This window comes from Oncorhynchus nerka, linkage group LG25, assembly GCF_034236695.1.
Source record: "Oncorhynchus nerka isolate Pitt River linkage group LG25, Oner_Uvic_2.0, whole genome shotgun sequence".
NCBI classification, from domain to species: domain Eukaryota; kingdom Metazoa; phylum Chordata; class Actinopteri; order Salmoniformes; family Salmonidae; genus Oncorhynchus; species Oncorhynchus nerka.
In genome coordinates, this window is record NC_088420.1 from 50,387,792 (window position 1) to 50,413,294 (window position 25,503).

At 46.3% G+C, this 25,503-nt stretch overlaps 1 protein-coding gene across 8 annotated transcripts in view; it reads left to right on the plus strand.

The window, feature by feature from the left end:
- LOC115109631 (neuron navigator 2-like) overlaps positions 1–25,503 on the plus strand; it is a 110,510-nt gene that overhangs the window by 70,434 nt on the left and 14,573 nt on the right. For 3 of the 8 annotated variants that reach the window (XM_029634805.2, XM_029634807.2, XM_065009853.1), the window contains 13 exons: positions 2,955–3,261; positions 3,637–4,300; positions 5,226–5,666; positions 5,986–6,057; positions 6,736–6,896; positions 8,083–8,259; positions 13,718–13,770; positions 14,181–14,204; positions 14,357–14,431; positions 17,313–17,396; positions 17,505–17,628; positions 17,783–17,934; positions 19,091–19,260. In XM_029634805.2, coding sequence (XP_029490665.2) covers positions 2,955–3,261; positions 3,637–4,300; positions 5,226–5,666; positions 5,986–6,057; positions 6,736–6,896; positions 8,083–8,259; positions 13,718–13,770; positions 14,181–14,204; positions 14,357–14,431; positions 17,313–17,396; positions 17,505–17,628; positions 17,783–17,934; positions 19,091–19,260 — 2,504 coding nt within the window. The remainder of the gene's footprint in view (positions 1–2,954; positions 3,262–3,636; positions 4,301–5,225; positions 5,667–5,985; positions 6,058–6,735; positions 6,897–8,082; positions 8,260–13,717; positions 13,771–14,180; positions 14,205–14,356; positions 14,432–17,312; positions 17,397–17,504; positions 17,629–17,782; positions 17,935–19,090; positions 19,261–25,503) is intronic. The other 5 variants (XM_065009850.1, XM_029634809.2, XM_065009852.1 and 2 more) reach the window with 3 other exon arrangements.

Below are 25,503 nucleotides of genomic sequence, written 5' to 3' on the forward strand. Positions count from 1 at the left end.
TCTTTTCAAAATGGTTGACGAAGTCATCTGCAGAGGGGGGAGGAGGATTCAGGAGGGAGGAGAAGGTGGCAAAGAGCTTCCTAGGGTTAGAGGCAGATGCTTGGAATTTAGAGTGGTAGAAAGTGGCTTTAGCAGCAGAGAGAGAAGAGGAAAATGTAGAGAGGAGGGAGTGAAAGGATGCCAGGTCCGCAGGGAGGCGAGTTTTCCTCCATTTCCGCCGGCTGCCCGGAGCCCTGTTCTGTGAGCTCGCAATGAGTCGTCGAGCCACGGAGCGGGAGGGGAGGACCGAGCCGGCCTGGAGGATAGGGGACATAGAGAGTCAAAGGATGCAGAAAGGGAGGAGAGGAGGGTTGAGGAGGCAGAATCAGGAGATAGGTTGGAGAAGGTTTGAGCAGAGGGAAGAGATGATAGGATGGAAGAGGAGAGAGAGTAGCGGGGGAGAGAGAGCGAAGGTTGGGACGGCGCGATACCATCCGAGTAGGGGCAGTGTGGGAAGTGTTGGATGAGAGCGAGAGGGAAAAGGATACAAGGTAGTGGTCGGAGACTTGGAGGGGAGTTGCAATGAGGTTAGTGGAAGAACAGCATCTAGTAAAGATGAGGTCGAGCGTATTTCCTGCCTTGTGAGTAGGGGGAAGGTGAGAGGGTGAGGTCAAAAGAGGAGAGGAGTGGAAAGAAGGAGGCAGAGAGGAATGAGTCAAAGGTAGACGTGGGGAGGTTAAAGTCGCCCAGAACTGTGAGAGGTGAGCCGTCCTCAGGAAAGGAGCTTATCAAGGCATCAAGCTCATTGATGAACTCTCTGAGGGAACCTGGAGGGCGATAAATGATAAGGATGTTAAGCTTGAAAGGGCTGGTAACTGTGACAGCATGGAATTCAAAGGAGGCGATAGACATATGGGTAAGGGGAGAAAGAGAGAATGACCACTTGGGAGAGATGAGGATCCCGGTGCCACCACCCCGCTGACCAGAAGCTCTCGGGGTGTGCGAGAACACGTGGGCAGACGAAGAGAGAGCAGTAGGAGTAGCAGTGTTGTCTGTGGTGATCCATGTTTCCGTCAGTGCCAAGAAGTCGAGGGACTGGAGGGAGGCATAGGCTGAGATGAACTCTGCCTTGTTGGCCGCAGATCGGCAGTTCCAGAGGCTACCGGAGACCTGGAACTCCACGTGGGTCGTGCGCGCTGGGACCACCAGATTAGGGTGGCCGCGGCCACGTGGTGTGGAGCGTTTGTATGGTCTGTGCAGAGAGGAGAGAACAGGGATAGACAGACACATAGTTGACAGGCTACACAAGAGGCTACGCTAATGCAAAGGAGATTGGAATGACAAGTGGACTACACGTCTCGAGTGTTCAGAAAGTTAAGCTTACGTAGCAAGAATCTTATTGACTAAAATGATTAAAATGATACAGTACTGCTGAAGTAGGCTAGCTGGCAGAGGCTGCGTTGTTGACTATGTAGGCTAGCTGGCAGTGGCTGCGTTGTTGACACTACACTAATCAAGTCGTTCCGTTGAGTGTAATAGTTTCTACTGTGCTGCTATTCGGGGCTAGCTGGCTAGCTAGCAGTGTTGATTACGTTACGTTGCGTTAAAAGAACGACAATAGCTGGCTAGCTAACCTAGGAAATCGCTCTAGACTACACAATTATCTTTGATACAAAGACGGCTATGTAGCTAGCTATGTAGCTAGCTACGATCAAACAAATCAAGCCGTTGTACTGTAATGAAATGAAATGAAAAATGTGATACTACCTGTGGAGCGAAGCGAAATGCGACCGGGTTGTTGAGTGCGGAAGTTCTGTTCGGTAGACGTTGGCTAGCTGTTGGCTAGCTAGCAGTGTCTCCTACGTTAAGGACGACAAATAGCTGGCTAGCTAACCTCGGTAAATTAAGATAATCACTCTAAAACTACACACTCTAAACTACACAATTATCTTGGATACGAAGACAGCAAAGACAACTATGTAGCTAGCTAACACTACACTAATCAAGTCGTTCAGTTGAGTGTAATAGTTGTGCTGCTAATCGGTAGACGGTGGACGTTAGCTAGCTGGCTAGCTGCAGGGCAGATAGCAGTGTAGACTGCGTTAGGACGACGAAATACGATAATTACGCAATTATCTATGATACAAAGCCGGCTATGTAGCTAGCTAAGAAGAAATTGCTAAGATTAGACAAATCAAACCGTTGTACTATAATGAAATGTAATGAAATGTAATACTACCTGCGGACCGAGTGCGGATGCGACCGCTCGCTCCAACCCGGAAGTAGATCTGCACATCTAGCACTCCAGTGTTAATGCTAAATTGTTATTATTTCGCCTTTATGGACTATATATTGCCTTACCTCCCTAATCTTACTACATTTGCACACACTACATAGATTTTTCTATTGTGTTATTGACTGTACGTTTGTTTATTCCATGTGTAACTCTTGTGTGGTTGTTTGTGTCGCACTGCTTTCCTTTATCTTGGTCAGGTCGCAGTTGTAAATGAGAACTTGTTCTCAACTGGCCTACCTGTTTAAATAAAAGGTGGGGGAAAAAATCATTTAAAAAAAAAGAATAACTTAGTCTCAGCAAGATTGAAGTGACAAGTGGATTTTGCAACCCTCAAACACAGGAGATAGATGACTGAAAAAAGACAGATCCTCAGGTGGACGGGGCTTACGCCACTAAGAAAAGCACCCTGGTCTTGACAGTGTTTCGTCAACGAGTGCTGTTTGCTGATGAGAATGTTAAAGCATTCACAGTAATAGGGGCATGTGGAGTTGTTTGACTGGAATGATAGCATAAGGGTGAGCTTATGAGGGGAGATGCTATAGTAGATCGTTGCTTTTCTTTCTGCTTGCTCTCCTTGTGAGATGATTCACCTGTTATTGTACTGATATGGTATGTGTAGTATCTACACCACTTGAATAAACAGAAGTAACAGATGTTTTATGTTTGGTTTCCCCCTCAGCTCCAGACGGACGCGGAGAAGCACTCAGCCGTCGAGCAGAACTCTGTGTGGTCCGGCAGCGACGAGGTCAAGAGGTCAGACGGGGGCTCGGACAGCGGGTTCAAAATGGAATCGGGCTCCAAGTGGTGCCGCCGCCCCTCAGACATGTCGGAAGAGTCGGGCAGGAGCTCCTCGGACCGCAAAACGCCTTCCATGGCCCACACGGGCTCCTGGAGGCGAGGCCTGAGTGCCCAGGTGGGCGTGACCTCGCCCAGGACCAAGGCGCCTGTCACGCCAGTCTGCGGCACGCTGAAGACCCATGGAACAGGCACGTTACATACATAGTAGAGCTATGTTGTCTCTGTCTGCAGTCCCAACAGCCACACTGTCTGTGTATTGTGCTCTGTCAGTCTGAACTGCATGGGTTCCTGGAGCATGTGAAAAGACAGCCAACAGTCAACCACAGAGAGGTTTTATCTGGTGAGATCAGGGCTCAGGTTGCCAGGTGATGAAACCACTCTCCGGAGAACTGTTCTGAAGACGTGATCTCTTACCTTTTTATAATTGAAGTGGTAGATAGAGAGGCCTTTGAGTTGAAACGTGTTGGAACTCAGCAGGATGTCTGATGCTACTGTATAACTGCACTGCTGAGTGAATGTGCTTGGTCCATGGTTGACAGACTGTGTCATGTCTCCACCCACAGGTAAAACGGACGACACCAAGGTGTCTGAGAAGGGCCAGCATCTTCTCCTGCCCCGGGCCAACAGCAGTATGCAGCGCTCCCCATCAGACACGGGCCGCAGCAGTGGAGACGAGGCCAAGAAGACCCCCTCCACCTCCAGCCGCACCCCCACCACCAACACGTTTGGCTTCAAGAAGCACGCAGGAGGAGGTATGACCATGGTGACAGCCAGCGGAGTCACCATCACCGGTGGCTCTGCCACCCTGGGGAAGATCCCCAAATCAGTGCAGCTCCACGGGGGTCGGGGTCTTGGTCGCCAGGCCAGTGTGGATGATGGCTACCTGCCTGTGAGCTCCCACTCCACCCTGCAGTACCGCAGCCTGCCCCGGCCCAGCAGAGCCTCTGGCGGGGTTCGCAGCACCAACCGCTCCTCCAGCACCAGCATCGAGTCCAACCTCAGCTCCAGGTCCAACACGCACCACGGCCCCAAAAGCCGAAGCCAAGTCCCCAAGCCTAGCGCCGGTGGCATCCCTCTGCCTGGCTCTGGATCTAACCAGACAGACAAGGAGAAGGGGGTGTTCTCTGAAGCCAATCCCATGGCCCAGGGCTCAACAACTCTACCCCCTCAGGGAGCCAGGCAGCCAGGGGGAAAGTACCCAGACATCTCCTCCCCTACTCTGCGCAGGTGAGCCCATCACCTCCATACTACAGTCTACTTAAAGTCCACCTACCCCCATATATCAGGGTCTGTCTTACACTGACTGTTGATGAGTCTGATAGTTCCTTCTCTCCAGCCCTGACAGCACTACCACACCATCCTGCTTGTGTTTCAAGGGGCGATGTATTCAGGCACAGTGCAAACAGATTTGAGTTGGGATAATCATCATATCGGCATTAAAGAACATTTAGAGAGACCTTATCAGGGTTTCGTTATGTTTTTTGCCAGTTACTTTTTTTCCCATAAACGAAAAAGGCTTGTTTTATCACTAGGCAGCTAGAGGGCCTCTCTTCCCTTGTGGCCTGTGAAATAATGGCCTATCACTGCTCATTAAAAGCAGGGTGACATGGCCCAGACTGAGAGGCCAGTGTTTTCTCTAGCTCGAACCCAGGACTGGGCTGCCTGGTGTTGCTTTAACTGATGCTGCTGGTGCTTGGACTTATCTGACTAATCGCCTGATGAGGTAATGAGAAAAGAGAGCAGCTGTTTTCCCTCAGTGGTCTGAGAGTCTCCCTTCTCATTTAAACCTTGTTGATTTAATGTTGTCAAAACAAATGTGGTGTCTGTGGCACACGCTTTACATCCTGCTTTAATTAATATAAATGACCTGTTGATTAAACGCCACGGTAGAAGATGTATGATAGCTGTTCACACGGACGCCCAAAACGGACCGGTGAATCAGAGAGAGAGATTTATTTTTCTTGTGATTATATGGTTATACCATGAAGTAGGTATTGTGTTCCCGTGGCAACGTTATGATATGTATTTGTTTCGCTTCTGTTTGCATTAACCAGCCTTTTCATTACAAATTCCTTCAACAATTCTCTACTTAAAACCCATGTACCGCATATAATTCTCCTGTCACTCCTCACCCCTCTCCCGTGCCATCCAGACTGTTCGGAGGCAAGCAGGCTAAGCAGCAGGCCCCAGTCACCACCGCAGAGAACATGAAGAACTCCACCGTCATCTCCAACCCCCACGCCAACTCTGGCCAGCAGGGCGGCGCTCTGGACTCCCCCTCGGCCAGTAGCGGGGGCAGTAGCCCTCTGTATGGGGGTGGAGGTCGTCTGGGTGTTGAGGCCCATTCCCTCTCCCCCCTGGCTTCCAGCCCAGGCTCGGCCCTGTCCACCCCTTCCCACAGCCTGGCCTGGAGTAGCACCATGAGCAGGGATACCCTGAGCCCCGGCTACCCCTCCCTCAGCAGCCTTGCCACCAGCAGCGAGTCCATCGACGTGTCCCTGGGCAGCGGTGGCCACGGACACCACGGCCATGGTCACGACACACTGCCAGCCTGCGTCAGGAACAACGGCATCAAAGCAGGAATCTCAGAAAGGTAGGAGGGGGAGGGTGGTTCCAGGAACGGCCAGGTGTGGCTATGTGTTTGTATATCTCCTACAAACTCCCTCCCTTTTTCTCCCTTTGTAACGCGACCTTTAAACTGTTGTGTGCATGAGGGTTAACAGAAGTGTTTGACTGGCCATATTGATGATAAAGGAGATGATAGGAGACTGACTCCTAGCAGGTGTTGGTGGGATGAAAGCATGGATTCTATCATGACTGATGATCTCTCTGTTTTCCCCCTTCTCTTGGTGCTGCTCCTTTCTCTGTTTTGTCTACCCCTACCCCCTAACCCCCTTCTCCCTACCCCCTAGTCTTAGCCCCCTCTCCTCTCCCTCAGCTAGTCCCAAATTCAGCAGAAACACTTTACCCCGGAAACAGGACAGGTAAATGTGTCTATATGGAGCTAGGCTTGCTTGATAGTGAAACAGCTGCCTGTGTGTGGTGTACTGTGTTGTGAAGTGAAGTGGGTGTTGGATGTTTTCACTGCCTGCATCTCTTTCACCGCATGCACAGCGCCATCTTCTGGCTGAGCTAGGAAGGGCAGGCCTGTAGTCTGAGGCCTAATCTTGAGATGTACATCAAAGCATATAGGACACAGCAGCTGTGATGCTTCTATAGATAAGAGATCAGTTAGCTGAAGCAGTCTCCTGTCTCTATATGTTCAGAATGACAACACACCTACCTGCACCAACACAGGAATTGGCCCTGTGATTAGATGCATATTACACCAGTTTTCTTTTACTTTAACAAGGGCAGAACTCCCAAAATACTTCTCCGTAAATCACCATTTCCATGAGATTTTTACTCAGGAAAAAAAATAGACACATTGAGAAAAAACAGGCACTTAAACATTGTTTTCATGAAGGTACATTGACGTACAACTTCCACCTGTGATTTGTGATTGTACTAGATGCACATTATCAGACAGCCTTGACGTTATCCACGTGCCTCCCTGTCCATCAACAACCTAGGTCATTATATCTGTGCAGCTAGTGACTTGCAACATTCACACATAGATGTGGATGTGAGGTGGCTTTTCAGCATCTCCCATCTCTCTCAAGGTACGGCCACCTGCCCCAGCTGCGTAGTCATGACGACCCCCGGGACTGGCTGCGTTCCCACTCTGCAGGAGGTCTTCAGGAGTCTGCCGGCAGCTCCCCCTTCTCCCCCGCTTCCAGCCTCACCTCGCCCTCCGGAGCCCGCTTCAACTTCTCCCAGCTTGGTAGGTGTAGCCTCAACCCTCTCTACTCATCGCTATGATAATCATTGCAGGAGCAGTGATAGTCATCTCTGCACCCAGAACTAAATATTGTGTGCATGCTGGCTTAATGTTTCCTCTCTTTCAAGAGACTACAGTGATATTAGTGGTGACGTAAGGAAAAGTAGTAGTGATTATATCTATTTTATACAACGGGTTGGTCTAATCCTGAATGCTGATTGGTTAAACCGCATTCCAGACGGTGTCAATTCTACAAGTTGCCACCAGCTAAATCTATGTTAAAATGCCTATTTACTCTGTTCCATCTGACTATGCAATCCACTGTCTCTTCATCCCAGCCAAGCTATTTATAAACATGATCTCCTCTATAAAAATCATCCAGACATTATCTCACATTTCTTTTTGACTAACATTTTGTTTTCAAAAGCTGAGATTTGAATAAACCTTGTCTGTCTCTCCAATGTTTGTTTTTTTGTTTCAATATTCAAATTCGATCTCCAGCTGTCCCATAGTAATGAACGTGTCAGGAGACGGAATGAGACAGACAGACAGTCTGCGTTTCTCAGCCAGTCTAAGTCATGAGTCAGCTGGCTTCATTTTTATGGATCTATATATAAAGAAATGTCAATGAATAAAGGTACAACTAAATGAAGTGCAGCTAGTTTGCAGTCTTTCCACCTTCAGTTTGAAGTGATTGTGTTAACTGTGTTGTTGGCTAGCTCCTCTGAACAACAACAGTGTCCTGATGAGAGAGCACATGTTCTATGCCAAGCGAAAATTGCGACATTTAGAATGAACGAATAGATACAGAACAAAAAGACTGAATGACTGGGTCGCCGAGTCTCTAGCAACCGAACTGATAGAACGAATGACCAGCCGTCTTGGGTAGCAACCCTAGATTTAAATTAATTAAAATACATTTTTTAATGAAAATATGCCAATCATTATTTGAATATGTTGGTAACCCGTTGTACAAAAGTGATAATACCCTCGAAGCCGGTGTTTGGAGGACATATTGGCACGGTTTGCATGGCTCTGGCATTATCACTTAAATGTTGTATTTCACTCTTACTTTCCACTTGGAGTGAAGAGTAACAGACCGCAAGCAAAGATGTCTGATCAATGCCCTCTGCCCATGTCTGTTTTTAAGATAACCTTAGACCTGTGTTATGTAACGGATGTGCCCCAGCAGGCAGCCCTACCACAGCTGCACAGATCAACCTGGCCAACCTCCGAAGCGGCCTGGCCAATCAGGAAGGGCCATATGACCCGTACAGTGAACGCCTGAGGAACTCGTCCATGTCTCTGGAGGAGAAGAGTCGCACCATGAGCAGCTCTGGGTCCTTCAGGGATGGACTAGAGGAGGGTAAGACAGACTGACACACTCTTCTACCTACAGTATCTGCTCTCACACATGGCCTCAGAGAAATACCGGTCAAGTCATTTTTTGTTTATTCAAGTTTTTTTAGAGGGTTGTTTTGACACTCCACGTGCATGACGGAACTCTCATTTTACTTCTGAATGGATTATAACTCCCTTAGAAAATCAAGCTTTTGCTTTAACTAAGATCATTTTTTGAAAGCTTTCATTCTTTACAGGACGCTAGTGAAAGATTCATATTTTTCTTACAAAATGAATATGTATTGAATCGACATGCTTGTTCAACCAACCACTTAAATCACCAGTGAAATCATTCATTACATTTAGTGTGCCAGTGTCTTTTGGAACCTGTGTTGACTTTCCACACATCTACAGTTGAATTGGGAAATAGAAAGAAGCACTTTGTTCGATTTGCGAAATGTACATAGACTGAGGTTTGATGATTGACTGCACTTCTTTGGCTCTGAATGGCTTGTTGCTCTTGTGGTTTGTGCTTGTCCTGAGGCTCTCACTTTAGCTGATCCCTCTATGATGCCAGGTTCTGGGCTGGTGTTGTGGCATGCAGGCCAGGGTGAGGAGGAGGAGGAGAAAGGCTGATAAGTATCTCCTCTCCTCCCCCCATCGCAGACAGGCATCTGACTCAACACCAGCCTCCTGACAGGAGATCACAGATTATAGAGTGAACATGGGAAAATCCCTGCTCCAGTAACAGTATACATATCAGTGTTGTAGGTCTCGAGACTGGACTCATTCTGAGCGTCTCGGTCTTGTCTCGGAGTCTGATGCATTTGTACTCTGTCTTGACTCGTTCTAGGACAGTGAGGACTCGTAATTTCTTCCCGAGACCACTAAAGAAAAATCCTGATTGGATATTCTTTTCACTTAATTGTTAACCCATTCCAACAAAAACTGAAAAGATTGAATCAGAACATCATTGAAAATAATAATGTAATTAGAATTATTATTATTAGAATTATTATATAAATCCTTAGCCCTTCTCTGAAGGTGTAGAAGGCCCTCATTGTTCGATTGGGTTCAAGTCCGCGCTCTGGCTGGGCCACTCAAGGACATTCAGAGACTTGTCATGAATCCACTCCTGCGTTATCTTGGCTGTATGCTTAGGGTCATTGTCCTGTTGGAAGGTGAACCTTCACCCCAGTCTGAGGTCCTGTGCACTCTGGAGCAGGTTTTCATCAAGGATCTCTTCGTTCATCTTTGCCTCAATCCTGACTAGTCTCCCAGTCCCTGCCGCTGAAAAACACCCCCACATTATGATCAGAACCATGCTTCACCGTAGGGATGGTGCCTGGTTTCCTCCAGCTTGGCATTCAGGCCAAAGAGTTGAATCTTGGATTCATCAGACCAGAGAATCTTGTTTCTCATGGTTTGAGAGTCTTTAGGTGCCTTTTGGAAAACTCCAAGTGGGCTGTCATGTACCTTTTACTGAGGAGTGGCTTCCGTCTGGCCGCTTTACCATAAAGGCCTGATTGGTGGAGTGTTGCAGAGATGGTTGTCCTTCTGGAAGGTTCACCCATCTCCACAGAGGAACTCTGGAGCTCTGTCAGAGTGACCATCATGTTCATGTTTTGCTGGGTGGCCTGCTCTAGGAAGAGTCTGGGTGGTTCCAAACTTATTCCCTTTAAGAATGATGGAGGTCACTGTGTTCTCGGTTACCTTCAATGCTGCAGGAATGTTTTGGTACCCTTCCCCAGATCTGTGCCTCGACACAATCCTGTCTCGGAGCTCTATGGACAATTCCTTCAACCTCATGGTTAGTTTTTTTGCTCTGACTTGCACTGTCAACTGTGTGACCTTATATAGACAGGTGTGTGCCTTTCCAAATCATGTCCAATCAATTGAATTTACCACAGATGGACTCCAATCAAGTTGTAGAAATACCTCAAGTGTAACGTGTATGCTGGGAGTCAGGAAGCAAGTATAATGAATGCGCGGGAGACGGCCGAGGAGCTGGGCAATTCGGCCGAGGCGCAGGAGCCAGGCGATCCAGGCGAGGCGCCGGAGCCTGGCGATTCAGCCGAGGCGCAGGAGCCTGGCGATCCAGGCGAGGCGCGTGAGAGCAGGGCGAGCCAGCCGAGGCGTGGGAGCCGACGTCACCAGTAAAAAAATATATATATATAATCCCTGCTGCTGCTTCCCCTTGGGGAGGCATTATTCTATAACGCTGGGAGTCGGGAAGCAAGTACAGGGAGTGCACATTTTATAATAAAAATAACATAGTACCAAACAAGAAACACGAAAAGCATACAGACAGAAACAGAGTCAATAATGTCTCAGAAAAGAACCAAGGGGAGTGACAGATATAGGGGAGGTAATCAGGAAGGTAATGGAGTCCAGGGGAGTGTCATGAGGTGCAGGTAACAATGGTGGCAGGTGTCCGTAATGATTAGACAAATAGCGACGTAGAGCACCGAGGAGCGGGAGTAAGCATCAAGGATGATCAATGGAAACAGGATGCACCTGAGCAATTTCGAGTTTCATAGCAAAGGGTCTTTATATTTACGTATTTCTGTTCTTTATTTGTAATAAATTAGCAAAAATGTATGATGGGTTATTGTGTGTAGATTGCTGAGGATTTCTTTGTAATTTAATCCATTTTAGAATAAGGCTGTAAGGTAGCAAAATGTGGAAAAAGTCAAGGGGTCTGAATACTTTCCCGAAGGCACTGTATAGGCCTACTGCAATGATATACAGTTTATTAGGTACACCACCCTGCTCACGAAAATGGTTCGCTCCAACAGACAGTGAGTCACGCGGCCGCGGCTTGCTGTATACAGCAGGCAGACAGGCATCGAAGCATTCAGTTACTGTTTGATTGAAGGTTAGAAGAGCCAAAACGCGTGAACTAAGTGACTTTCAGCCTGGTAAGATCTTCGGGGGCGGGCTCGCCAGTTCCAGTATCTCAGAAACGGATTGCCTCCTGTGCTTTTCATGTACGACAGTGTCTAGGGTTTACCGAGAATGGGGCGACAAACAAAAAACATCCGGTCAGCGGTAGTCCTGTGGGTGAAAGCAGCTCATTGAGGAGAGGTCAAAGGAGAATGGCAAGAATCGTGCAAGCTAACAGGTGTGCAGGTAAAATAACAGGTAAATAACAGGTAAATAACAGCGCAGTACAACAGTGGTGTGCAGAACGGAATCTTGGAACGCAAAACTTGTCTGTCCTTGTCATGGATGAGCTATTGCAGCAGACGACCACACTGGGTTCCACTCCTATCGGCTAAAACAAGAAGAAGCGGCTACTGTGGGCAAGCGATCACCAACACTGGACAGTTGATAATGGAAAAACATTGCCTGGTCCGACGAATCCCGGTTCCTGTTGTGTCCGCAAAGTCAGGATTTGGCGTAAGCAGCATGAGTCCATGTCCCCATCCTGCCTGCTGTCAACTGTACAGGCTGGTGGTGGTGGTGTAATGGTGTGGGGAATGTTTTCCTGGCACACAATAGGTCCCTTGATACCAATTGAGCAATGTTTCCACGCCCCAAAGAATTCAAGCTGTTCTGTAGGCAAAGAGGGATGCGACCCGGTACTATATGGGTGTACCTAATAAACTGGCAACTAAGTGTATACCTGGGCTAAATGTCACTATCTGTAACTAGCTGAACCCCGTAACTCTTCATGGGTTTCCTTGAGCTTGTAGTCCTATAAGACCTGCCCTTGGTTTTGACACCAGTGCCTGGAAATCCAGACTGTTATGGAATGATTTTACCCCACTATACATCCACACGCTTCAGTGGACTCTGGGACATTAGAGAACACACTCAGGGCTCTACATAATTGTACAAAGGCTTGGAAAGCAGCTAAGCATTTAGTTAAAGGCCCAGTGCAGGCAAAAATGTGATTTCTCTGTGTTATTTATATATATATATATATATGCACACACACACACACATTTCCACACTACGAGATTGGGGAAATACTGGAAAATTGTGAATATGATAATGCCCATTTAGTTTAAGAGCTGTTTGAAAAGACCACCTGTAATTACAGCCTGTTTTGGCCTGCCTGGTAACATCACCAGGCAGTAAATTATACTGAAAAAAAATATAAACGCAACATACAAAGTGTTGGTCCCATGTTTCATGAGCTGAAATAAAAGATCCCAGAAATGGAGCATTTATGTATGTGAAAAGCCCTTTTATGTAGAAAAACTCATTCTGATTGGCTGGGCCTGGCTCCCCAGTGGGTGGGCCTGGTTCCCCAGTGGCTGGGCCTGGCTCCTCAGTGGGTGGGCCTGGCTCCCCAGTGGCTGGGCTTGGCTCCCCGGTGTGTGGGCCTGGCTCCCCAGTGGCTGGGCTTGGCTCCCCGGTGTGTGGGCCTGGCTCCCCAGTGGGTGGGCCTGGCTCCCCAGTGGCTGGACCTGGCTCCCCAGTGGGTGGGCCTATGCCTTCACAGGCCCACCCATGGCTGCACCCCTGCCGAGTCATTTGAAATCCATAGATTAGGGCCTAATGAATTCATTTCAATTGAATGATTTCTTTATGATCTGTAACTCAGTCAAATCTTTGAAATTGTTGCATGTTGAATTTATATTTTTGTTCAGTATAGTTAATAGACCAATAAGAAAGAGTTCCTAACCTCTCGTCCAATAACAGCTAGTTTTCCGTTTTTCTGCACCTACTCAGACCACCCCCAGACAGTTCGAGCAAAATTCTTGCTTGCGAAATTGCTCTTTGCTAAGAAGCTGTTTTTGTTTCTTTTTGACTATTTTAATTGAAAACAATCACAGTAAGGTGCTTCATCGTTACCCAGAAATGATTTGAGATAATAATGGCTGCATTGGACCTTTAAGTTTGGCACTTCCCCCTGCTGTCATTTTAGTCCTGCAGTGATGTTGTGGTTCCATTCCATTATGATTAATGGAGAGAGAGACAGCTCATATAGCGAGGCTGTGTTAGTGTAGTAACAGCACTCACTAAAGCGTAATGATGATGTATAGGCTGATGACTGCTGCTAAAGTGTGAATGTGTCCTACCGTATGTCTCACCGGGGCGATTTTATGTCTGGACATGTGGTTATGTGAGTGTAGTCAGGCAGTTAGATATCGGGGCTGATGTGTGGATGTCAAACCATATCAGCACAATTAAAGGGTAGGTTACAACGTGAGCGAGTCACAGTAACATAACAGTGCCACGCACGCACTCACGCGCGGTCACACACGCACGCACTCACGCGCGGTCACACACACACACACACACACACACACACACACACACACACACACACACACACACACACACACACACACACACACACCTAGAGCAGCACCTCTGTTGTAAATGTTCACCCAGGGGAGCTGTTTATGCATGTTCCTGTCTCCAAAGTCGTCCAAGGGGAGATGAATCACTGCTTTGCATGAAGCCATTATCCATGATTGACGTCACCAGAGGAATGAGTCGAGTGTTGTTTTTTTGTTTCTCTCCAGTCCACGGCTCCTCTCTGTCTCTAGTGTCCAGCACTTCCTCTGCCCACTCCATGGTGAGCGACACTTTGATTCATGTTTGATGCACTGTCCAAACACACAGCACCAATGTTAATATACTTAGGGCTGGTTTCCCAGACAAAGATTAAGCCTAGTCCCGGGCAAAAAAAAAAAAAGTTATTTTAATTGAGGTTCTTCATTGAGCATGCTTTTTAGTTCAGGACTAGGGTTCATCTGTGTCTGGGAAACCAGCCCTCAGTGAGCTTTATGGGTGAAAGGGAAGAGGGACCATCTCAATGTGTCTGACTTGACTGCCGAGTTGCATTGCTAATCAACTGCTTGGTTGAATCCTTATAGCCTGAGGTGGAAACTGAATAGGTTCAGATTGTCTTCCTTGCTGTCTTATCCCATGCATACTGTGACCCGCATAACCCTCTCTTCTCTTCTCCTCTCCTCTTTTTCATAGCCGGAGGAGAAATCTCAGTCGGAGGTAAGAACAACTTTACTTTCCACCATTGATTACCTTTGGGACTGTAACATCATAACTGTTAATGAGCCAGCAAGTTATTTGGGTACTACATACTTTATATCCTAATATTATGTTTCCTGTCGATAAGCATTATCTTGTTTGTCTGTTCTCAGATTCGTAAGCTGCGGAGAGAATTGGACGCTTCCCAGGAGAAGGTGTCTGGTTTGACCACTCAGCTGAGTGCTAATGTAAGTTTGATGGCAAATGGTTACTATGCTAAGCACTGTGGCAAAACCTGGGTTCCGCTGGTACTAACCGTCAGGGTTGGGGTCAATTGCATTTAAATTTCGGTCAATTCATAAAGTAAACCAAATTCCAATTCCACATTTTCCTCATTGAAAAGCACAGAAGAGAATTGGAATTGGTCTTTCAGTGTACGTTGTGAATTGACTGGAATTTAAATGGAATTGACCCCAACCCTGCTAACTGTATATAATGCCTTGGTTGTGGTCATTGGAATGGATTCGTCCTAGTGTTGCGTGTTACCAGAATTTAAAATGCCTAGAAGTCAAAGGGTTCCAGCATTGCGCGTGGTGTTTTTGTTTACCTTTGCATGGCTTCCTACTGCACATTGAACATGACACTGGGTAATGGTCTGAGAGGGGAAACAGGCGTTCAGCCCCATTATCTGCTCTCTGAATGTAAACAAACATGACAGCCTTGCAGCAGAAACAGAGTCAGTAACAGCCTAATGAAATGGTACATCCTCGGGCCCGCATCCACACTGGTTATGTGATCTCACAAACAGAGATTTCACAACACAGCAGGCTAGAGCAGCTGTGGGGGGCTTGGGTGGAGTATGAAGGCTGTAGTTCCTTGTAAGAGAACTCGGGTTAGGCTGCTAGAGTATGGCCTGAGCCCCTGGCCTTACCAGCCCTGTAAGACGTACCTGCACTAGGACCTGACAGACTGTACAGCCTGATAGTGGAGGAATCAGCCAGCCTGCCACATGCCCCAACACCAGCCCCTCTGTCTGATGGAAACCCTCCAGATCTGTTCCCCGCCTTCTCTTCTGCCAAGCTATCAGCTCATATTCCGTGGCGGCCGGGCTCTGGGCTGTGATAGGAATCAGAACATGTGTTTACTCATACCTCTGTGTGATGATCAGAACAGAAGCACCTAAGTATCCGTCTTCAGCGTCTGTCTGCTACCGGACTCATTCTTTATCAAAGGCAGACTGGTCCCTGACTGGACCTGGATCACCCTGAGCTGAGGCGCTTTAGCCATGTCAGCCAAAAGCCCCAGTCCGGGGGCTAGCAGCCCGGTGATGGTGACGTGGTGTCCCCTGAACCACTACCCGTCCCTGGGGAAGGAGGCAACCAGAGGGAAGGCCAGACGCAAGCTGCAGCCCAGGCTGAGACGTAGCCAGAGCTACAGCCCTGCAGGCCACAAGGAGGACAGCAACATACAGCAGGACCTCACTGAGGTGGGATCTGACTGGAACCTCTGGGCTCTCACAGGGCTTCAGGAGCTTTGAGTCTCTGGATGTTTTGTTTTGGGAAGTGAGCTTGTATGTTGGCCTGTGGGTATTTGTCTGTTTATTGTGGAGCTAGCAGTATAGCCTACTACTGCTACTACATCCTGGGTATTTGTCTGTTTATTGTGGAGCCAGCAGTATTGCGTACTACTGCTACTACATCCTGGGTATTTGTCTGTTTATTGTGGAGCCAGCAGTATTGCGTACTACTGCTACTACATCCTGGGTATTTGTCTGTTTATTGTGGAGACAGCAGTATTGTGTACTCCTGCTACTACATCCTGGGTATTTGTCTGTTTATTGTGGAGACAGCAGTATTGTGTACTCCTGCTACTACATCCTGGGTATTTGTCTGTTTATTGTGGAGACAGCAGTATTGTGTACTACTGCTACTACAGTACATGGCTGGGTTGTGAGCTGTAACTAGAGGTTGGAGCTCAGTGTGTCTGTCCTAGATATGCCAGAGGACAGGCTTGTCTCTGTTGCAATGCTCTTGATGTTCTGCTTTTGTTTAGCCTGTAAAGCTGTTATCAACTACCAGGAACGTGATGTTTGATTTCATGTTTGATTTTTCTTCTTTTTTTTAATTGCATGCTTTAGGTTTTCTGTGTAATGTGAATCGATTGCGCTGATTCTTGTCCTTTGCAAAGCATATCAACAACAGCGATGCATAAGAGAATATGTACTATCTAAAACCCACCGCAGCTTTGGAAATCCTAGCACCTACGGTATGGAATAGTTTTAGCATTTATCTTCTACAACACAAGCCATCCATTGATTTCATGCATTTGAGGTGGTTTCTTTGGATGAATATGATTGCCAAACTGACTGCGTACTGAGCCGGTCTGCAATCTCTTTGTACACCTTCAAATTTCCAGCTGTGGCATTGATGAGTAAATCGACGTGCAAGTTGATAACCAGCATGACTTGAAGCAGCATGTTTCTCTCTCACCTGTATCTCTACAGAAGATAACAAATACGTGTGATCCGTTTACTCTGCGTACGAGGAGAAAACATCCGAAATGTTTTCCGCTTAACCCTCTTTTTCCTTTCTCTCTGCTCGTCTGTGGCGGTGAGAAGGTAGCGGGTCTCTGGTTTCACGAAGCCCGATGGTAGCTAGCTAGAGTGTTTTTTTTTTTTAGGACTCGTGTTGGCCTCATGTTCATCTCTACCATGCTACTGAACCATGGAACCCTGCCCAGACAGGTAGACAGGTGGTCGGCAGAGAGCCTGGCCCATTATATCAGCATGGATCCATTTCTAACATGCAGTGACTCCCCCAGCTGTCCCTGTGGAGCAACCCGACTCCCGTCGTTCTTACTCAGAATACTCAACGTACACCTTGACACGGAAGCCATCATCGCCTGTGTATGTTTTTGTTTTGGCTCTGTGTCTGCATGTCGTGAAAGGTATGTGGGTGTGTTCTTACGAGCGAGACCTTTTCCTAAAACTTTCCCAGACCTGGGGGGGGGGGGCTTGCGAATCATACAAATGTGTGTCAGTTGAAGGAGGACAAATGACATTGTCTGCAGGTCAGTTTGCAAACTTACACATGGCTAGCTGAATGCGTACTGCTGTGTGCGTGTCCGTAGGCTCACCTGGTAGCAGCGTTTGAGCAGAGCTTGGGGAACATGACCATCCGACTCCAGGGCCTTACCACCACGGCTGAGCAGAAGGTAAGGACTGGAGCCGTCAAAATGTGGGTTTCCTCAGAAATATGTCTGTCTTTCCTTGGATGGATTGTGATGCTACCTGTGTTGCTTCATCGTGTTGTTGTACTTTAGGATTCTGAGCTGAACGACCTGAGGAAAACCGTAGAGCACATGAAGAAGCAGAACACAGCAGCCCAGGCAGCCATGGACGGTGTCATCAACCTGCCAGAGCTCACATGCAAAGGTGATAGGCCAGGTGAGAAGTTACCTCCCACATTAACATGAAACCCAACAAGAACAAATGACTATTTGCTAGTGAGAAAAAGGGCATCTGACACCGAATCGGAATGGATTAGAATTCTATGCTGGTCCGTGTCTCACTCTCTCTCTTGTGCATCCCACGGCCTCAGCCAATGAAAGCCCCCAGTCTCAGCAGGATCTGTGTATCCGCAGACAGCACTCGTCTGACAGTGTGTCTAGCATCACCAGCGCCACCAGCCACTCCAGCGTGGGCAGCAACTTGGAGCTGGACGCCAAGAACAAAAAGACGAAGAAGAACTGGGTAGGTCCTCCACTCTCTGTCTATCTAGCTGGCTGTCTAGCTGTCTGTCTGTCCCTCTATGTCTGTCTGTTTATCTACATGGCTGGCTAGCTGTCTGTCTGTCCCTCTATGTCTGTCTGTTTATCAACATGGCTGGCTAGCTGTCTGTTCGTCTGTCTGTCTCTGTCTGCACGTCTAATCTGTCAGATGTTCTTGCCCTTTCCTCCAATCCTTCTGTTTGTGCTCAGCCTTCTTGCACAGGAGCAAAGGTGAATATGGTTATTGTTGTTAGTGAGCTGCTCTAGAAACTAGATTGTGAGGTGTTCCCTTATTACACATGGCAAAACCGCAAAGAAACTGCACGCAACTACGAAAAGGTCACCTGTAATCTGTTAGTCGGGAGACACAAGGTTAGGTCAATATACTCATGCATTTTCTGCCTGTAGAAAAGAGGTGTGGACACAGTATGTATGTTGTTTGAACACTGCCTGTACTAACCTATGAAGTCAAATGAAAATGTCTGCGCGTGTGTTCTTTTGTCCTGACATGATGCTGTTGCGTGTGCTGGAGGGAAGGTGAATGATGACTATGTACGCAGACGGTGATGATACTAGTATCTGTGTATTAGTTAGAAATACAACCGTGGTGTACCTGACTATTTGACCACAAGGGGACAGATGACTACTGAGTTTAAATATCTACATCTCCCCTTTAGTGGTTGAGTAGTCGTGTCAATTAGTGAGAAGTTTGTAAAAGGTGATAACTCTTCCTCCCTAGCCTTGTGTTCATTCCTTGTTTGTAGCTGTGAGGGTATAGTTTGCGTTCAGTCTCTTTAGTGAGCCGCCTTGTGGACAGCCTGTCTGTTAAGACCTGTCTTAACAAAACAAATCCACCCTACCTCTATTGTGTCTCCAAGTTGAAATGGTCTATGATCAGCATGCTATGGTCTTGTCTTTCCCCTCTTGTGCTCTCCTATCGTGTGGAGGTTTATGAGGTAAGATTAACACACTCATTTCCAAAATGATTAGGTGGAGATAGTGAAAGAGTAGATGTTTGTAAACTGTTTTGTGATTCAAAATGTATTTCTGGGCCCCTTATATGTCTGTGTGCTTTACTATGTAATCAGGTCTCTCTGTTTTCTTCTCTTCTCTGACCCCATCCCCATCCTTGGCTGCAGCTGCGGAGCTCCTTCAAGCAGGCATTTGGGAAGAAGAAGTCGTCCAAGTCTGCGTCCTCCCACTCCGACGTAGAAGAGATGGCCGACTGTTCCCTGCCCTCCTCCCCCAAGCTAACTGCATACAACGGCTCCACCGCCTCAACACCCATGATCCGGAACTCCCACTCTCTGTGAGTACCTGGGCCCAGGCTATTAGACACTCACCTGTTTCTAAATGGGAGAGGATAGTGGATCATAGTGGAGGCTCCCTGTTTTCTCATTTAATACAGTCAACTCAGGGGTCTGGAAGATCACATGACCGTATTAATGATTACTACTGACTCCCATAGTGTCTGATACAGCTCTCTCAACAGCTTTATATTATATATAGACTACCGTTCAAAAGTTTGGGGTCACTTAGAAATGTCCTTGTTTCCCATGAAAACATAGATGAAATCAGTTGCAAAATGAATAGGAAATATAGTCAAGACGTTGACAAGGTTATAAATAATGATTTTTGATTGAAATAATAACTGTGTCCTTCAAACTTTGCTTTCATCAAAAGAATCCTCCATTTGCCGCAATTACAGCTTTGCAGACCTTTGGCATTCTAGTTGTCAATTTGTTGAGGTAATCTGAAGAGATTTCACCCCATGCTTCCTGAAGCACTTCCCACAAGTTGGATTGGCTTGATGGGCACTTCTTATGTACCATATGTCAGGACCCGGTTACGAACCCGGGTCTCCGGAGTGAGAAACAGTCACTTAACCAACTGAGCCACGAATAGTTGGCAGAACCCAGAAGATGAGGCAGACACAGCAGTACTTGAGACGATGTATTTAATGAAGTAAAAAATGAAGTTCTTCAGGAAAACATGTAACTCCACAACTTCAAAAGGAATTCCACAAGAACAAAGGTAATCCTCCAAGACAAAAAGGTAAATCCACAAGGTGGAAGGTATAGCACAAAAAGCCTCAAAAAATACTCAAAAACAAACAAACAAGAACAAAAAACAGAATTCCACAAGAGAGTCCACCGGGATCAACAAGAGTGCACAGAGTACTAGGGCTGGGTGCTAACATACAAACACAGAGCAAAGGACTGAGGAAAACAAAGGGTTTAAATACAATCAGGGGAAACGAGGCACAGGTGCAAATAATAATGGGGATCAAGGGAAAACAAAAGGTCAAAAGGCACAATGGGGGCATCTAGTGACCAAAAACCGGAACAACCCTGGCCAAATCCTGACACCATACGGTCAAGCTGCTCCCACAACAGCTCAATCGGGTTGAGATCCGGTGACTGTGCTGGCCATTCCATTATAGACAGAATACCAGCTGACTGCTTCTTCCCTAAATAGTTCTTGCATAGTTTGAAGCTGTGCTTTGGGTCATTGTCCTGTTGTAGGAGGAAATTGGCTCCAATTAAGTGCCGTTCACAGGGTATGGCATGGCGTTGCAAAATGGAGTGATAGCCTTCCTTCTTCAAGATCCCTTTTACCCTGTACAAATCTCCCACTTTACCACCACCAAAAATCAAATCAAATCAAATGTATTTATATAACCCTTCGAACATCAGCTGATATCTCAAAGTGCTGTACAGAAACCCAGCCTAAAACCCTAAACAGCAAGCAATGCAGGTGTAGAAGCACGGTGGCTAGGAAAAACTCCCTAGAAAGGCCAAAACCTAGGAAGAAACCTAGAGAGGAACCAGGCTATGAGGGGTGGCCAGTCCTCTTCTGGCTGTGCCGGGTGGAGATTATAACAGAACATGGCCAAGATATTCAAATGTTCATAAATGACCAGCATGGTCAAATAATAATAATCACAGGCAAAACAGTTGAAACTGGAGCAGCAGCACGGCCAGGTGGACTGGGGACAGCAAGGAGTCATCATGCCAGGTAGTCCTGAGGCATGGTCCTAGGGCTCAGGTCCTCCGAGAGAGAGGTCTCTGACCAAATCAGAGAGATAGGTAGGAGCAAGCCCATGTAAATGCTTTGTAGGTTAGCAGTAAAACCTTGAAATCAGCCCTTGAAGCCAGTGTAGAGAGGCTAGCACTGGAGTAATATGATAAAAATGTTTGGTTCCAGTCAGGATTCTAGCAGCCGTATTTAGCACTAACTGAAGTTTATTTAGTGCTTTATCCGGGGAACCGGAAAGTAGAGCATTGCAGTGTTCTAACCTAGAAGTAACAAAAGCATGGATACATTTTTCTGCATCATTTTTGCACAGAAAGTTTCTGATTTTTGCAATGTTACGTAGATGGAAAAAAGTTGTCCTTGAAACAGTCTTGATATGTTCGTCAGAAGAGAGATCAGGGTCCAGAGTAACGCCGAGGTGCTTCACAGTTTTATTTGAGATGACTGTACAACCATTAAGATTAATTGTCAGATTCAACAGAAGATCTGTTGAAAGACCCCCAGACCATCACATTGCCTCCACCACCAAAAGACAGAAATACCTTATTTACATAGGTATTCAGACCCTTTGCTGTAAGACTTTAAATTGAGCTCAGGTGCATCCTGTTTCCATTGATCATCCTTGAGATGTTTTTGCAACTTGATTGGAGTCCACCTGTGGTAAATTCAATTGATTGGACATGATTGTGAAAGGCACACACCTGTTTATATAAGGTCTGGTTGACAGTGCATGTCAGAGCAAAAACCAAGCCATGAGGTCAAAGGAATTGTCCGTAGAGTTCCGAGACAGGATTGTGTTGAGGAATAGATCTGGGGAAGGGTACCAAAAAATGTCTGCAGCATTGAAGGTACTCAAGAACACAGTGGCCTCCATCATTCTTAAATGGAAGAAGTCTGGAACCACCAAGACTTTTCGTAGAGTTGGCCACCCGGCCAAACTGAGCAATTGGGGGAGAAGTGCCTTGGTCAGGGACGTGACCAAGAAACCGATGGTCACACTGACAGAGCTCCAGAGTTCCTCTGTGAAGATGAGAGAACCTTCCAGAAGGACAACAATCTCTGCAGCACTCCACCAATCAGGCCTTTATGGTAGAGTGGTGAGACGGAAGCCACACCTCATTAAAGACACATGACAGCCAGCAAGGACTCAGACCATGAGAAACAAGATTTCATGAAACCAAGATTGAACTCTTTGGCCTGAATGCCAAGCGTCACATCTGGAGGAAACCTGGCACCATCCCTACAGTAAAACATGGTGGTGGCAGCATCATGCTGTGGGATGAGTTTCAGCAGCAGGGAATGGGATACTAGTCAGGATTGAGGGAAAGATGAACGGAGCAAAGTACAAAGAGATCCTTGATGAAAGCCTGCTCCAGAGCGCTCAGGATCACAGACTTGGGCAAAGGTTCACTTTCCAACAGGACAACGACCCTAAGCACACAGTCAGACAACACAGGAGTGGCCCAGCCACAAGTCTCTGAATGTCCTTGAATGGCCCAGCCAGAGACCGGACTTGAATCTGATCAAACATCTCTGGAGAGACCTGAAAATAGCTGTGCAGCGACACTTCCCATACAATCTGACAGAGCTTAACCTGTTGCGCCGAGCAATCCCGTATCCGGGAGCGTAATTATAGCCTCAAGCTCATTACCATAACGCAACGTTAACTATTCATGAAAATCGCAAATGAAATTAAATAAATATATTGGCTCACAAGCTTAGCCTTTTGTTAACAACACTGTCATCTCAGATTTTCAAAAAATGCTTTTCAACCATAGCTACACAAGCATTTGTGTAAGAGTATTGATAGCTAGCATAGCATTAAGCCTAGCATTCAGCAGGCAACATTTTCACAAAAACAAGAAAAGCATTCAAATAAAATCATTTACCTTTGAAGAACTTTGGATGTTTTCAATGAGGAGACTCTCAGTTAGATAGCAAATGTTCAGTTTTTCCAAAAAGATTATTTGTGTAGGAGAAATCGCTCCGTTTTGTTCATCACGTTTGGCTAAGAAAAAAAACGAAAATTCAGTCATTAAAACGCAAACTTTTTTTCAAATTAACTCCATAATATCGACAGAAACATGGCAAACGTTGTTTAGAATCAATTCTCAAGGTGTTTTTCACATATCTATTCGATGATAAGTCACTCGTGGCAGTTTGGTTTCTCCTCTGTTCAAAATGGAACAATGCACGCACCTGGAGATTACGCAATAGTTTCGACGGAGGACACCGAGCGGACACCTGGTAAATGTAGTCTCTTATGGTCAATTGTCCAATGATATGCCTACAAATACGTCACAATGCTGCAAACACCTTGGGGAAAAGACAGAAAGTGTAGGCTCATTCCTTGCGCATTCACAGCCATATAAGGAGACATTGGAACACAGCGCCTCAAAAATCTGGCTCACTTCCTGTATGAAATGTCATCTTGGTTTCGCCTGTAGCATTAGTTCTGTGGCACTCACAGACAATATCTTTGCAGTTTTGGAAACGTCAGAGTGTTTTCTTTCCAAAGCCGTCAATTATATGCATAGTGGAGCATCTTTTCGTGACAAAATATCTTGTTTAAAACGGGAACGTTTTTCATCCAAAAATTAAATACTGCCCCCAGAGGTTCAAGAGGTTAAGAGAATCTGCAGAGAAGAATGGGAGAAATTCTCATACCCAAGAAGACTGGAGTCTGTAATCGCTGCCAATGGGGCTTCAACAAAGTACTGAGTAAAGTGTCTGACTAGTTACATAAATGTGATTGGTTCCGTTTTTAACATTTTTATAAAATAGCCAAATTCTCTAATGACGTTGTAGGCAGCTTATGGTAGAGAAATTAACATTACATTCTCAGGAAACAGCTCTGATGGAAATTACTGCAGTCAGCATGCCAATTGCGAGCTCCCTCAAAACTCACAGACATCTGTGGCATTGTGTTGTGTGACAAAACTGCACATTTTAGACTGGCCTTTTTATTGTCCCCAGCACAGGGTGCACCTGTGTAATGACCATGCTGTTTAATCAACTTCTTGATATGTCACACCTGTCAGGTGGATGGATTATCTTGGCAAAGGAGAAATACTCACTAACAGCGACGTAAACAAATTTGTGCACAAAATTTGAGAGAAATACGATTTTTTTCCGTATGGAACATTTCTGCAATCTTTTATTTCAGCTCGTGAAACATGGGACCAATACTTTACATGTTGCGTTTAGAGCTGCCTTGCCCTATAAAAAAATCACTAAAAAAATTGAGTTTGCTATTCACAAGAAGCATTGCCTGATGTGAACCATGCCTCAAACAAAAGAGATCTCAGAAGACCTAAGATGAGGAATTGCTGACTTGCATAAAGCTGGAAAGGGTTACAAAAGTATCTCTAAAAGCCTTGATGTTCATCAGTCCACGGTAAGACAAGTTGTCTATAAATGGAGAAAGTTTAGCACTGTTGCTAATCTCCCTAGGAGTGGCCGTCCTGCAAAGATGACTGCAAGAGCACAGCGCAGAATGCTCAATGACGTTAAGAAGAATCCTAGTGTCAGCTAAAGACTTGAAGAAATCTCTTGAACATGCTAACATCTCTGTTGATGAGTCTACGATACGTAAAACACTAAACAAGAATGGTGTTCATGGGAGGACACCACGGAAGAAGCCACTGCTGTCCAAAACAACATTGCTGCATTTCTGAAGTTTACCAAAGTGCACCTGGATGTTCCACAGTGCTACTGGCAAAATATTCTCTGGACATATGAAACTACAGTTGAGTTGTTTGGAAGGAACACACAACACCGTGTGGAGAAAAAAGGCACAGCACACCAACATCAAAACCTCATCCCAACTGTAATGTATTGTGGAGGGAGCATCATGGTTTGGGGCTGCTTTGCTGCCTCAGGGCCTGGATAGCTTGCTATCACAGAAAAATTAATTCCCAAGTGTCTCTGTCCGCCAATTGAAGCTCAACAGAAGTTGGGTGATGCAACAGGACAACGACCCAAAACACAGTAGTAAATCAACAACCGAATGGCTTCAACAGAAGAAAATACGCCTTCTGGAGTGGCCCAGTCAGAGTTCTGACCTCAACCCGATTGAGATGCTGTGGCATGACCTCAATAGAGCAGATTACACCAGACATCCAAAGAATATTGCTGAACTGAAACAGTTTTGTAAAGAGGAATGGTCCAAAATTCCTCCTGACCGTTGTGCATGTCTGATCCACAAATACAGAACATGTTTGGTTGAGGTTATTGCTGCCAAAGGAGGGTCAACCAGTTATTAAATCCAAGGGTTCACATACTTTTCCCACCCTGCACTATGAATGTTTACACGGCGTGTTCAATAAAAACACGAGTGTGTTATTAGTTTAAGCAGACTGTGTGTGTCTGTTGTTGTGACCTAGATGCAGATCAGATCAAATATTATGACAAATTTGTGCAGAAATACAGGTATTTCCAAAGGGTTCTTCTTGCCACTGTATATATACAGTACCAGTCAAAAGTTTGGACACACCTACTCAATCAAGGGTTTTTC